The sequence below is a fragment of the Ranitomeya imitator genome, chromosome 5, assembly GCF_032444005.1.
Source record: "Ranitomeya imitator isolate aRanImi1 chromosome 5, aRanImi1.pri, whole genome shotgun sequence".
Taxonomy (NCBI): Eukaryota; Metazoa; Chordata; class Amphibia; order Anura; family Dendrobatidae; genus Ranitomeya; species Ranitomeya imitator.
In genome coordinates, this window is record NC_091286.1 from 274,809,347 (window position 1) to 274,824,020 (window position 14,674).

The window sequence follows — 14,674 nt, forward strand, 5'->3', positions numbered from 1 at the left end:
CATCGGCCTTTTCACTTTCCCAGCCTTCAGAAAAATCACATACATTCAGAGGTGTATGTGGTATGTCTGAAGGCTGGGAGAGTGAAACCTCCACTGATAGGAAATCTACAGGTCCTTCTCAAAAAATTAGCATATAGTGTTAAATTTCATTATTTACCATAATGTAATGATTACAATTAAACTTTCATATATTATAGATTCATTATCCACCAACTGAAATTTGTCAGGTCTTTTATTGTTTTAATACTGATGATTTTGGCATACAACTCCTGATAACCCAAAAAACCTGTCTCAATAAATTAGCATATCAAGAAAAGGTTCTCTAAACGACCTATTACCCTAATCTTCTGAATCAACTAATTAACTCTAAACACATGCAAAAGATACCTGAGGCTTTTATAAACTCCCTGCCTGGTTCATTACTCAAAACCCCCATCATGGGTAAGACTAGCGACCTGACAGACCTCAAGCAAGAGGGTAAGACCCAGAAAGAAATTTCTCAACAAATAGGCTGTTCCCAGAGTGCTGTATCAAGGCACCTCAATGGTAAGTCTGTTGGAAGGAAACAATGTGGCAGAAAACGCTGTACAACGAGAAGAGGAGACCGGACCCTGAGGAAGATTGTGGAGAAGGACCGATTCCAGACCTTGGGGAACCTGAGGAAGCAGTGGACTGAGTCTGGTGTGGAAACATCCAGAGCCACCGTGCACAGGCGTGTGCAGGAAATGGGCTACAGGTGCCGCATTCCCCAGGTAAAGCCACTTTTGAACCATAAACAGCGGCAGAGGCGCCTGACCTGGGCTACAGAGAAGCAGCACTGGACTGTTGCTAAGTGGTCCCAAGTACTTTTTTCTGATGAAAGCAAATTTTGCATGTCATTCGGAAATCAAGGTGCCAGAGTCTGGAAGAAGACTGGGGAGAAGGAAATGCCAAAATGCCTGAAGTCCAGTGTCAAGTACCCACAGTCAGTGATGGTGTGGGGTGCCATGTCAGCTGCTGGTGTTGGTCCACTGTGTTTCATCAAGGGCAGGGTCAATGCAGCTAGCTATCAGGAGATTTTGGAGCACTTCATGCTTCCATCGGCTGAAATGCTTTATGGAGATGAAGATTTCATTTTTCAGCACGACCTGGCACCTGCTCACAGTGCCAAAACCACTGGTAAATGGTTTACTGACCATGGTATTACTGTGCTCAATTGGCCTGCCAACTCTCCTGACCTGAACCCCATAGAGAATCTGTGGGATATTGTGAAGAGAAAGTTGAGAGACGCAAGACCCAACACTCTGGATGAGCTTAAGGCGGCTATTGAAGCATCCTGGGCCTCCATAACATCTCAGCAGTGTCACAGGCTGATTGCCTCCATGCCACGCCGCATTGAAGCAGTCATTTCTGCCAAAGGATTCCCGACCAAGTATTGAGTGCATAACTGAACATTATTATTTGTTGGTTTTTTTGTTTGTTATTAAAAAACACTTTTATTTGATTGGATGGGTGAAATATGCTAATTTATTGAGACAGGTTTTTTGGGTTATCAGGAGTTGTATGCCAAAATCATCAGTATTAAAACAATAAAAGACCTGACAAATTTCAGTTGGTGGATAATGAATCTATAATATATGAAAGTTTAATTGTAATCATTACATTATGGTAAATAATGAAATTTAACACTATATGCTAATTTTTTGAGAAGGACCTGTAGATTGTGAGCCCCATCGGGGACAGCGATGATAATGTGTGGAAATTGTAAAGCACTGCGGAGTATGTTAGCGCTATATAAAAATAAATATTATTATTATTATTAAAGATTATTATACACAGAATTACCGTGACGTAACCTGGGAGAGCCAGTGCTGATAACGTTGGAAGCGCATCAGCACCGGAAGTGAGTATAAGTGTTATTATATTATAAGGGGGATAAATACGGATGAGAAAGGGTTGTCTGAGTAAATTATATGATTTTCTTAAAAGCAGTAAATTAAATAACTTTGATTAGCTGCTACAGGTAACAATAGATTTTAAAATAAACTATCATAACATTTATTAGCTGTATCAGCTAGTCAACAGACTTATTCTTCTCTAAATAAAATGATAAAAAATAACATAAAATAATAATGATTTTGAGCAAAATTTAGTTTAGATGTTTGGCCCTTCACAACAGTTAGGGTATGTTTCCACGTCCAGGAAACGATGCGTTCTTTTTTGAGCCGCAGCGTCAAAAACGCAGCGTGCAGATGTTACAGCATAGTGGAGGGGATTTCAAGAAATCACGTCTCCACTATGCATTAAAAGACGCATGCGGCATACCCGCGAAAACGCACATTTGGCACGTCTTTTAAGAACGCAGCATGTCCTTACATTGCAGAAACAACGCAAGGACAGCGCAGGTGACCTTCCAGTGACCTCTGGTGCAGATTTGGTCAGGATTTTATGCAGGTAAATCCTGATGCAATCCTGAACGTGGACACATACCCTTACAGTCTCCAATTTGCCCACTGTTGGTGTAAACTGATCTTTACATTTTAGATATTGGTAAACTTTATACTTATTAACTGTACTGTGCATATAGTAATACCATACAACATGCAGAATAAACAGTAGTAACCAAAAGTTTAACATTTTTTTTAAAAGTGTAATTATTTCTGTATGGTTGTTATGATGCCATTTTCATGGTGATTTTAGTAAACCAGAAGCAAATGGTTGTCAGCTATAAGAATGAAAATTGTGTTTTACGTAGTTTTATCCCTTTATGTGCAAGTTTTGAACATTTGTTGTGCCAAATGTCATGGGTAATCAAATTTTGCCTATAAAAATGTTTTTTTTTTGTGTGTATTTAGGTTAAAACATGGCAAAGACAAAGCCAAATGTATCATGAAATTTCAGGAAGCTTATTACTCCTCCAAACTAGATCACATTATTTAGAAAAAGTCAGTATATTATGTCTATATAAGTGCTGTATAGATTTCACACGAAATGAACGAAGAATATGGGTTAAAGTGTGACGCAAATCTGTGGTGTGACGGATAAGAGTTCCAGTGAAGAAGCCTTTCATCTCTGAAAAGAACTGGAAGGTCCGACTTGAGCTTCCCACAGAACACAGCCAATGGAACGAGACAGATTGGTCTAAGGTGTTGTGGTCTGATGAATCCAAGTTCAATCTTTTGGTAGTGGTGGCAAGCACTACATAACAACTCGAGTAGTGGACCCTCTGGGTCACGGCTTCAGAGCCCCCGAGGACGAGCGGACCAGATAGCGCCACTCCCTGTACAGGGAGTGTTGGAGTGTTTGGGACAGGCCCAAGGAGGGTGAAGCCGCAACTGCCAGAGCCAAAGGGACGACTGTGGGCTGAACCAAAGAAGGACAGCAGACGGGAGAGAGACGGAGCCACTGAGGTGACCAGAACAGCAGAGACACAGGACGGGCAGAGTGTTATGGACCTGGTGGTTAGGAGCACCTGGAATGACCTGATGGTTAAACTAACACAGGACAAGCTCTGGGAAGTGGGAGCTCTGCTGACCGCAACCCCTAATCCTTTCACACACACTAGAAATAGCCGTGGAGCGTACCTAACTCTGCCTAGACGCCTCTTCACAGCCTAAGAGCTAACTAACCCTAGAGATAGGAAATAAAGCCTACCTTGCCTCAGAGAAATTCCCCAAAGAAAAAGGCAGACCCCCACAAATATTGACTGTGAGTTAAGATGAAAGTCACAAACACAGGAATGAAACAAGTTTCAGCAAAGGGAGGCCAGACTTACTAAACAGACTGAGGATAGAAAAGGTAACTTTGCCGTCAGCACAAAAAACTACAAAAAGACCACGCAGAGTGTGCAAAAAGACCCCCGCACCGACTCACGGTGCGGAGGTGCCACTCTGCATCCCAGAGCTTCCAGCTAGCAAGGCAAAATTTTGATAGCAAGCTGGACAAGAAAACAAAGAACAACAAATAAACTAGCAGGGACTTAGCTTCTGCTGGAGTAGACAGGTCACCAGAAAGATCCAAGAACGAACTGAACGAGTACTAGAACATTGACAGCTGGCATGGAGTAACGATCTGAGTGGAGTTAAATAGAGCAGCCAGTCAAAGAATAAACTAGGTCACCTGTGGAAGGAACCTCAGAACCAGCAGCTCCCCTCACAGCCACCAGATGGAGTCCATGGACAGAACTCGCCGAAGTGCCATTCATGACCACAGGAGGGAGTTTGATAACAGAATTCACAACAGTACTCCCCCTTGAGGAGGGGTCACCGAACCCTCACCAGAGCCCCCAGGCCAATCAGGACGAGCCAAATGAAAGGCACGAACCAGATCAGCAGCATGAACATCAGAGGCAACAACCCAGGAATTATCTTCCTGACCATAACCCTTCCACTTGACCAGGTACTGGAGTTTCCGTCTCGAAATACAAGAATCTAAAATCTTCTCCACCACATACTCCAACTCCCCCTCGACCAACACCGGGGCAGGAGGGTCAACGGAGGGAACCATAGGCGCCACGTATCTCCGCAATAACGACCTATGGAACACATTATGGATGGCAAAAGAAGCTGGAAGGGCCAAACGAAATGACACAGGATTGAGAACTTCAGAAATCTTATAAGAACCAATGAAACGAGGCTTAAACTTAGGAGAGGAAACCTTCATAGGAACATAACGAGACGACAACCAAACCAAATCCCCAACACGAAGTCGGGGACCAACACAGCGACGGCGGTTAGCGAAACGTTGAGCCTTCTCCTGGGACAATGTCAAATTGTCCACTACGTGAGTCCAAATTTGCTGCAATCTGTCCACCACAGAATCCACACCAGGACAGTCCGAAGGCTCAACCTGCCCTGAAGAAAAACGAGGATGAAAACCAGAATTACAGAAAAAAGGCGAAACCAAAGTAGCCGAGCTGGCCCGATTATTAAGGGCGAACTCAGCCAAAGGCAAGAAGGACACCCAATCATCCTGATCAGCAGAAACAAAGCATCTCAGATATGTTTCCAAAGTCTGATTAGTTCGTTCGGTTTGGCCATTTGTCTGAGGATGGAAAGCCGAGGAAAAAGACAAATCAATGCCCATCCTAGCACAAAAGGCTCGCCAAAACCTCGAAACAAACTGGGAACCTCTGTCCGAAACGATGTTCTCCGGAATGCCATGTAAACGAACCACATGCTGGAAAAACAATGGCACCAAATCAGAGGAGGAAGGCAATTTAGACAAGGGTACCAAATGGACCATCTTAGAGAAGCGATCACAAACCACCCAAATGACCGACATCTTTTGAGAGACAGGGAGATCTCAAATTAAAATCCATGGAAATATGCGTCGAGGGCCTCTTCGGGAACGGCAAGGGCAAAAGCAACCCACTGGCACGAGAACAGCAGAGCTTAGCCCGAGCACACAGGGACACAGGACTGCACAAAAGAACGCACATCCCGTGACAAGGAAGGCCACCAAAAGGATCTAGCCACCAAATCTCTGGTACCAAAGATTCCAGGATGACCAGCTAACACCGAACAATGAACCTCAGAGATAACTCTACTAGTCCATCTATCAGGGACAAACAGTTTCTCCGCTGGACAACGGTCAGGTCTATCAGTCTGAAATTTCTGCAGCACCCGCCGCAAATCAGGGGAGATGGCAGACAAAATTACCCCCTCTTAGAGAATACCAGCCGGCTCAGGAACACCCTGAGAGTCAGGCACAAAACTCCTTGAAAGGGCATCAGCCTTCACATTCTTAGAGCCCGGAAGGTATGAAGCCACAAAATCGAAACAGGAAAAAAACAGCGACCATCGAGCCTGTCTAGGATTCAACCGTTTGGCAGACTCGAGATAAGTCAAATTCTTGTGATCCGTCAAGACCACCACGCGATGCTTGGCTCCTTCAAGCCAATGTCGCCACTCCTCGAATGCCCACTTCATAGCCAACAACTCTCGATTGCCAACATCATAATTGTGCTCAGCAGGCGAGAACTTTCTAGAAAAGAAAGCACATGGTTTCATCACCGAGCCATCAGAACTTCTTTGAGACAAAACAGCCCCTGCTCCAATCTCAGAAGCATCAACCTCGACCTGAAACGGGAGCGAAACATCTGGCTGGCACAACACAGGGGCAGAAGAAAAACGACGCTTCAACTCCTGAAAAGCCTCAATGGCCGCAGAGGACCAATTGACCACATCAGCACCTTTCTTGGTCAAATCAGTCAACGATTTAACAACACTAGAAAAATTAGCGATGAAGCGACGGTAAAAATTAGCAAAGCCCAGGAACTTCTGCAGGCTCTTCACAGATGTAGGCTGAGTCCAATCATAAATGGCCTGAACCTTAACAGGGTCCATCTCGATAGTAGAAGGGGAAAAAATGAAACCCAAAAATGAAACCTTCTGAACTCCAAAGAGACATTTAGACCCCTTCACAAACAAGGAATTCGCACGAAGGACTTGGAACATCATTCTGACCTGCCTCACATGAGACTCCCAATCATCCGAAAAGACCAAAATATCATCCAAATATACAATCATAAATCTATCCAGGTACTTTCGGAAGATGTCATGCATAAAGGACTGAAACACAGATGGAGCATTAGAAAGCCCGAATGGCATCACCAGGTACTCAAAATGGCCCTCGGGCGTATTAAATGCTGTTTTCCATTCATCGCCCTGTTTAATACGCACAAGATTATACGCCCCTCGAAGATCTATCTTGGTGAACCAACTAGCCCCCTTAATCCGAGCAAACAAATCAGACAGTAGCGGCAAAGGGTACTGAAATTTGACCGTGATCTTATTAAGAAGGCGGTAATCAATGCAAGGTCTCAAAGAACCATCCTTCTTGGCCACAAAAAAGAACCCTGCTCCCAACGGTGATGACGACGGACGAATATGCCCTTTCTCCAAGGACTCCTTTATATACCTCCGCATAGCGGCGTGTTCTGGCACAGATAAATTGAACAGTCGGCCCTTAGGAAACTTACTACCAGGAATCAAATTAATAGCACAATCGCAATCCCTATGAGGAGGTAGGGCACTGGATTTGGGTTCATCAAATACATCCCGGTAATCTGACAAAAACTCAGGGACTTCAGAAGGAGTGGAAGACGAAATTGACAGCAATGGAACATCACCATGTACCCCTTGACAACCCCAGCTGGACACAGACATTGATTTCCAATCCAACACTGGATTATGGACCTGTAGCCAATGCAACCCCAAAACGACCACATCATGCAGATTATGCAACACCAAAAAGCGAATATCCTCCTGATGTGCAGGAGCCATGCACATGGTCAATTGAGTCCAGTACTAAGGCTTATTCTTGGCCAAAGGCGTAGCATCAATTCCTCTCAATGGAATAGGATACTGCAAGGGTTCCAAGAAAAAACCACAGCGCCTGGCAAACTCTAAGTCCATCAAATTCAGGGCAGTGCCTGAATCCACAAATGCCATAACAGAATAGGATGACAAAGAGCAAATCAGAGTAACGGACAAAAGAAATTTAGACTGTACCGTACCAATGGTGGCAGACCTAGCGAACCGCTTAGTGCGCTTAGGACAATCGGAGATAGCATGAGTGGAGTCACCACAGTAAAAACACAGCCCATTCTGACGTCTGTGTTCTTGCCGTTTAGCTCTGGTCAAAGTCCTATCACATTGCATAGGCTCAGGCCTCTGTTCAGAGAATACTGCCAAATGGTGCACAGCTTTGGGCTCACGCAAGCGCCGATCGATCTGAATGGCCAAGGACATAGACTCATTCAGACCAGCAGTCGTGGGAAATCCCACCATAACATCCTTAAGGGCTTCAGAAAGACCCTTTCTGAAAATTGCCGCCAGGGCACACTCATTCCATTGAGTAAGCACAGACCACTTTCTAAACTTCTGACAATATACCTCCGCTTCATCCTGACCCTGACACAAAGCCAGCAAGATTTTCTCTGCCTGATCCACTGAATTTGGTTCATCATAAAGCAATCCAAGCGCCAGAAAAAACGCATCTACATCACGCAATGCAGGATCTCCTGGCGCAAGGAAAAATGCCCAGTCTTGAGGGTCGCCACGCAACAAAGAAATAATGATTTTTACTTGCCGAACGGGGTCACCAGAGGAGCGGGGTTTCAAAGCAAGAAACAGTTTACAATTATTTTTGAAATTCAGGAATTTAGATCTATCCCCAGAAAACAAATCAGGAATTGGAATTCTAGGCTCTAACATCGGATTCTGATCTACAGAATCTTGAATGCTTTGTACCCTTGCAGTGAGATGATTCACAGAAGAGGACAGACCTTGAATGTCCATATCTACACCTGTGTCCTGAACCACCCAGAGGTTAAGGGGAAAAGAAAGACAAAACACACTGCAGAGAAAAAAAATGGTCTCAGAACTTCTCTTATCCCTCTATTGAGATGCATTAACACTTTGGGCCAGCTGTACTGTTATGGACCTGGTGGTTAGGAGCACCCGGAATGACCTGATGGTTAAACTAACACAGGACAAGCTCTGGGAAGTGGGAGCTCTGCTGACCGCAACCCCTAATCCTATCACACACACTAGAAATAGCCATGGAGCGTACCTAACTCTGCCTAGACGCCTCTTCACAGCCTAAGAGCTGACTAACCCTAGAGATAGGAAATAAAGCCTACCTTGCCTCAGAGAAATTCCCCAAAGAAAAAGGCAGCCCCCCACAAATATTGACTGTGAGTTAAGATGAAAGTCACAAACACAGGAATGAAACAAGTTTCAGCAAAGGGAGGCCAGACTTACTAAACAGACTGAGGATAGAAAAGGTAACTTTGCGGTCTGCACAAAAAACTACAAAAAGACCACGCAGAGTGTGCAAAAAGACCCCCGCACCGACTCACGGTGCGGAGGTGCCACTCTGCATCCCAGAGCTTCCAGTGTTATGACCTGGTGGTCAGGACAACAATGGACCTGGTGATTAAGAGCACACGGAATGACCTGATAGTTACTAATAATATAGGACGAGCTCTGAGACGTGGGAACTCTGCTGACCGCAATCCCTAATCCTATCACACACACTAGAAATAGCCGTGGATTGCTCCTAACGTTCCCTATGCAACTCGTCACAGCCTAAGGAACTAGCTAGCCCTAAAGATAGAAAAATAAAGCCTACCTTGCCTCAGAGAAATTCCCCAAAGGAAAAGGCAGCCCCCCACATATAATGACTGTGAGTAAAGATGAAAATTACAAACACAGAGATGAAATAGATTTAGCAAAGTGAGGCCCGACTTACTGAACAGACAGAGGATAGGAAAGGTAGCTTTGCGGTCAGCACAAAAAACTACAAAAAGACCACGCAGAGGGCGCAAAAAGACCCTCCGCACCGACTCACGGTGCGGAGGCGCTCCCTCTGCGTCCCAGAGCTTCCAGCAAGCAAGACAACAATCAAAATAGCAAGCTGGACAGAAAAATAGCAAACCAGAGAAAAACAAGCAGGAACTTAGCTTCTGCTGGGAAGACAGGTCACAAGAACGATCCAGGAGTGAACTAGACCAGTACTGGGACATTGACAGGTGGCATGGAGCAATGATCTAAGTGGAGTTAAATAGAGCAGCCAGCTAACGAATTAACCTCGTCACCTGTGGAAGGAACCTCAGAAGCCGCAGCCCCACTCACAACCACCAGAGGAAGCCCATGGACAGAACCAGCCGAAGTACCATTCATGACCACAGGAGGGAACTTGACAACAGAATTCACAACATTCCAGCTAGCAAGGCAAAATCATGATAGCAAGCTGGACAAGAAAACAAAGAACAACAAATAAACTAGCAGGGACTTAGCTTCTGCTGGAGTAGACAGGTCACCAGAAAGATCCAAGAGCGAACTGAACCAGTACTAGAACATTGACAGCTGGCATGGAGTAACGATCTGAGTGGAGTTAAATAGAGCAGCCAGCCAAAGAATAAACTAGGTCACCAGTGGAAGGAACCTCAGAACCAGCAGCTCCACTCACAGCCACCAGAGGGAGTCCATGGACAGAACTCGCCGAAGTACCATTCATGACCACAGGAGGGCGTTCGATAACAGAATTCACAACAGCAGAGGCTGCAAACACAGAGTACTGACTGGTATGGCGAAAGGACACGTTTGGCAGAGAACGACAGGAACACAGGACTGGTGGGTACGACAGGAACACAGGATAGGCAGCAATGCAGGATTGGCAGGGACTGCTGGAAACACAGGTCAGGCAAGAACACAGGACTTGTAGGTACAGCAGGAACACAGGACTGGTAGGTACAGCAGGAACACAGGACTGGTAGGCACGGTAGGAACACAGGACTGGCAGGTACGGCAGGAACACAGGACTGGTAGGCACAGCAGGAACACAGGACTGGCAGGGATGGCAAACAGAGACAAGTCAAGACTGGGTCAAAGCGGGAGGAGAAGAGCCTTTTGCCAAAGAGCCTAAAGTGAAGCCAGCAAGGAGCTAGCAAACGCAATAGATGCAAAGGCGTCTTACCTGGACAGATGCTGGGAAGAAGTACCCGACGGGCACCGCCATATTGGGGTGGAGACACCGGGTCACAACCTCCCAGAAGCCACAGCGGTGAAAGGAGCGCGTCTGCGCATGCGCAAACCGCAGAAAGGACGAGTGCCCAAGAAGCCTGAGGAAGGAGAGCGAGCAGGAGCATCGGGAGCGCACCGTCCGGACAGGTAAGTATTAGGCGGCGTGACAGGTGGCATAACGCACTATATATACTGCTCAATTGGAAATCGTAACTGTATAAGGTACCAAACACCTACAGTGAAACATGGTGGTGGCAGTGTCATGGTTTGGGGCTGCTTTTCCGCATCTGCCATTGGCCCTCTGCATAGAATTGATGGAAATACAAATGCTACCATGTACGAGGACATAGTGGAGAATGTAGTGCTGCCACATGGTAAAAGCAAAGTAGGCAGGATCTGGAAATTCCAGCAAGACAATGATTCTAAGCACACATCCAATTTAGTCAAAAATTGGTTTGCAAAGAAAATTGTTCACCTGTTGCAATGGCCAAGCCAATCACCTGATTTAAACCCTATAGAACACCTTTGGGATGAGTTAGGGCGACGAGTTGGGGCCTGTACCCATAGCAATAAAAATGAATTGTTTGCTGATTTGCAAATGGAATGGAGCAAGATCCCTCAGAATGTCTTGAATAACCTAGTGGCTTCAATGCCCGTTGGTGTGGTGCAGTAATTGAAGCAAGAGGTTATGCTACAAAATACTAAGTTATGGCATTGTAAATAATGAATTACTCTGTGTTGTAATCAATAAATAGTATATGCAAAATCTCTGGCAGTCAATTTTCTTTAATTAAATTACCATACCTGTATTCTAAAGCATTTTGGTTAAAATTAAGGTCTAGCATGATGACAAATTCGTGCACTTTCAATTCATCAGCAGGAAAATGGCATCACAACAACCAGTTGAACATTACACTGGAGCAACCTTAACAGCCGCAGAATGGCCCAACAGGTAAGGGGGCCTACTTTCAGCTCCAAAGCAGGAGCCGCTGTAAATTATGATGAGCTGTTGGACTGCTAAGGGCCCATATACTTTTCTTGCATAGGGGCCTCCTCTTCCTGTGTCCACTATATATACTTGTACAGGTCCTTCTCAAAAAATTAGCATATAGTGTTAAATTTCATTATTTACCATAATGTAATGATTACAATTAAACTTTCATGTATTATAGATTCATTATCCACCAACTGAAATTTGTCAGGTCTTTTATTGTTTTAATACTGATGATTTTGGCATACAACTCCTGATAACCCAAAAAACCTGTCTCAATAAATTAGCATATTTCACCCATCCAATCAAATAAAAGTGTTTTTTAATAACAAACAAAAAAACCAACAAATAATAATGTTCAGTTATGCACTCAATACTTGGTCGGGAATCCTTTGGCAGAAATGACTGCTTCAATGCGGCGTGGCATGGAGGCAATCAGCCTGTGACACTGCTGAGATGTTATGGAGGCCCAGGATGCTTCAATAGCCGCCTTAAGCTCATCCAGAGTGTTGGGTCTTGCGTCTCTCAACTTTCTCTTCACAATATCCCACAGATTCTCTATGGGGTTCAGGTCAGGAGAGTTGGCAGGCCAATTGAGCACAGTAATACCATGGTCAGTAAACCATTTACCAGTGGTTTTGGCACTGTGAGCAGGTGCCAGGTCGTGCTGAAAAATGAAATCTTCATCTCCATAAAGCATTTCAGCCGATGGAAGCATGAAGTGCTCCAAAATCTCCTGATAGCTAGCTGCATTGACCCTGCCCTTGATGAAACACAGTGGACCAACACCAGCAGCTGACATGGCACCCCACACCATCACTGACTGTGGGTACTTGACACTGGACTTCAGGCATTTTGGCATTTCCTTCTCCCCAGTCTTCCTCCAGACTCTGGCACCTTGATTTCCGAATAACATGCAAAATTTGCTTTCATCAGAAAAAAGTACTTGGGACCACTTAGCAACAGTCCAGTGCTGCTTCTCTGTAGCCCAGGTCAGGCGCCTCTGCCGCTGTTTATGGTTCAAAAGTGGCTTTACCTGGGGAATGCGGCACCTGTAGCCCATTTCCTGCACACGCCTGTGCACGGTGGCTCTGGATGTTTCCACACCAGACTCAGTCCACTGCTTCCTCAGGTTCCCCAAGGTCTGGAATCGGTCCTTCTCCACAATCTTCCTCAGGGTCCGGTCTCCTCTTCTCGTTGTACAGCGTTTTCTGCCACATTGTTTCCTTCCAACAGACTTACCATTGAGGTGCCTTGATACAGCACTCTGGGAACAGCCTATTTGTTGAGAAATTTCTTTCTGGGTCTTACCCTCTTGCTTGAGGTCTGTCAGGTCGCTAGTCTTACCCATGATGGGGGTTTTGAGTAATGAACCAGGCAGGGAGTTTATAAAAGCCTCAGGTATCTTTTGCATGTGTTTAGAGTTAATTAGTTGATTCAGAAGATTAGGGTAATAGGTCGTTTAGAGAACCTTTTCTTGATATGCTAATTTATTGAGACAGGTTTTTTGGGTTATCAGGAGTTGTATGCCAAAATCATCAGTATTAAAACAATAAAAGACCTGACAAATTTCAGTTGGTGGATAATGAATCTATAATATATGAAAGTTTAATTGTAATCATTACATTATGGTAAATAATGGAATTTAACACTATATGCTAATTTTTTGAGAAGGACCTGTATATATATAGGACATTATTAAGTGCTATATACAATACCATGTGGATGTATGTCACTCTGATGCTGTGATGTGTGTATGAACACATACACACACACATGCACACATATATAGCTGTGCATATTCACACACATCAGAATAACAAACATCCAGCCGTAAAACTAAACCTGCCAATACTATATATAGGTTGATTCAGGCTGTTTCTCTTGAATTATGTAAGGCCAATGCTAAAACCATCCACACCAAAGATGTAAATGTAGCCTGCGGTATCATCACAATCTAGGAATAATATATTAGCTGTGCGCAGTCTTACTATTTTGAAGATTTCTTGCTTTCGGTTTGATGACCTTGCCATCTCAAGGATCTGGGAATAGGTTGAGAATGGGGATAACTGGTCTCAGCGGTACTTTGCCTGTATCCTACGTCTGCCTTTCGTTCATTGCATTGATCTTGTGTTTCGCTCAGTCTTTTGTTATGATGTGCACTTTGCTGCTCCTCCTACAATGTGCATGCATTTAGCACTGGAAAGCAAATTGATTGCCAGCAAGATGGCTTGAAAGCACAATAACCTGACTCAGATCAAATAATGTGGCTGTTCCATTTAGGTAAAAGGAAAAATAATACTAAATTACGCCTAAGCATTCAGTTTCTGCAGCTATTATATGAAATAAAGTTATAAACCGAAGGGCCTTAATGGATCCTCAAATAAATTAAAAAGGTCAGTAATGATGAGGACAATGATAATGGCTAGGACAATGATAATGTCTAGGACAATAAATGTGACTTTTTCAATTAAAATCAAGAGACCTTTATAATGATGACAAAAATAGTCATGAAAGGGTTATAAAAGTAAATAAAACTAATGCTTGACTAACCTAAGGCTAAGGTCTTAGGGCTTGTTTCCACATGCGAGAAACACGTCCGTGTCTCGCATGTGGAAACGAAGTTCTGGCGCCGGCACTCCAGAGCGGAGCGTGCGGCTCCATGTGTTGCTATGCGGCCGCACGCTCTGCTCCGGAGTGCCGGCGCCAGAACTTCGTTTCCACATGCGAGACACGGACGTGTTTCTCGCATGTGGAAACAAGCCCTTATAAAGAGTGTTTGGTGAGTTTTTGAGGTTGCAGATTTTCTGCAACATTTCTGCACCAACTAATTACCGGTATTTAGGCTTTTTCTTGTGCCAGTTTTTTTACATGCCTTTTTATTGCATTTTCTCTGCTGTGGTTTTTTTTTGTCTTTTTTGGTAAGTCATGTTTTAAATAAACCTATTTTGACTTGCAATTTTCCTGTTTGCTGAGTTATCTAGATTTGTTAAAACTATATTAATAGACAAGTTCAGATTACATGCGCCATGGAAAAAGTGCTAAAAATACATATACGTTTTTAACCTGTGGATTTTCAGCATCTCATTCAAGTATATCGGGAAAATCCACAAATAAAAGGCATGGTTACCTCAATAGAAACTGACATGCTGTGTAAAAAAAACCCACAGTG

At 44.3% G+C, this 14,674-nt stretch overlaps 1 protein-coding gene across 1 annotated transcript in view; it reads right to left on the minus strand.

Annotated features, from left to right (window-relative positions):
- The window catches only part of TRAPPC3L (trafficking protein particle complex subunit 3L), a 180,900-nt gene extending 167,256 nt beyond the window's left edge, over positions 1-13,644 (minus strand). Inside the window, exon 1 of the mRNA XM_069726177.1 lies at positions 13,494-13,644. Coding sequence (XP_069582278.1) covers positions 13,494-13,535 — 42 coding nt within the window. The 5' untranslated portion in view covers positions 13,536-13,644. The remainder of the gene's footprint in view (positions 1-13,493) is intronic.
- Between the last annotated feature and the right edge of the window lie 1,030 nt (positions 13,645-14,674).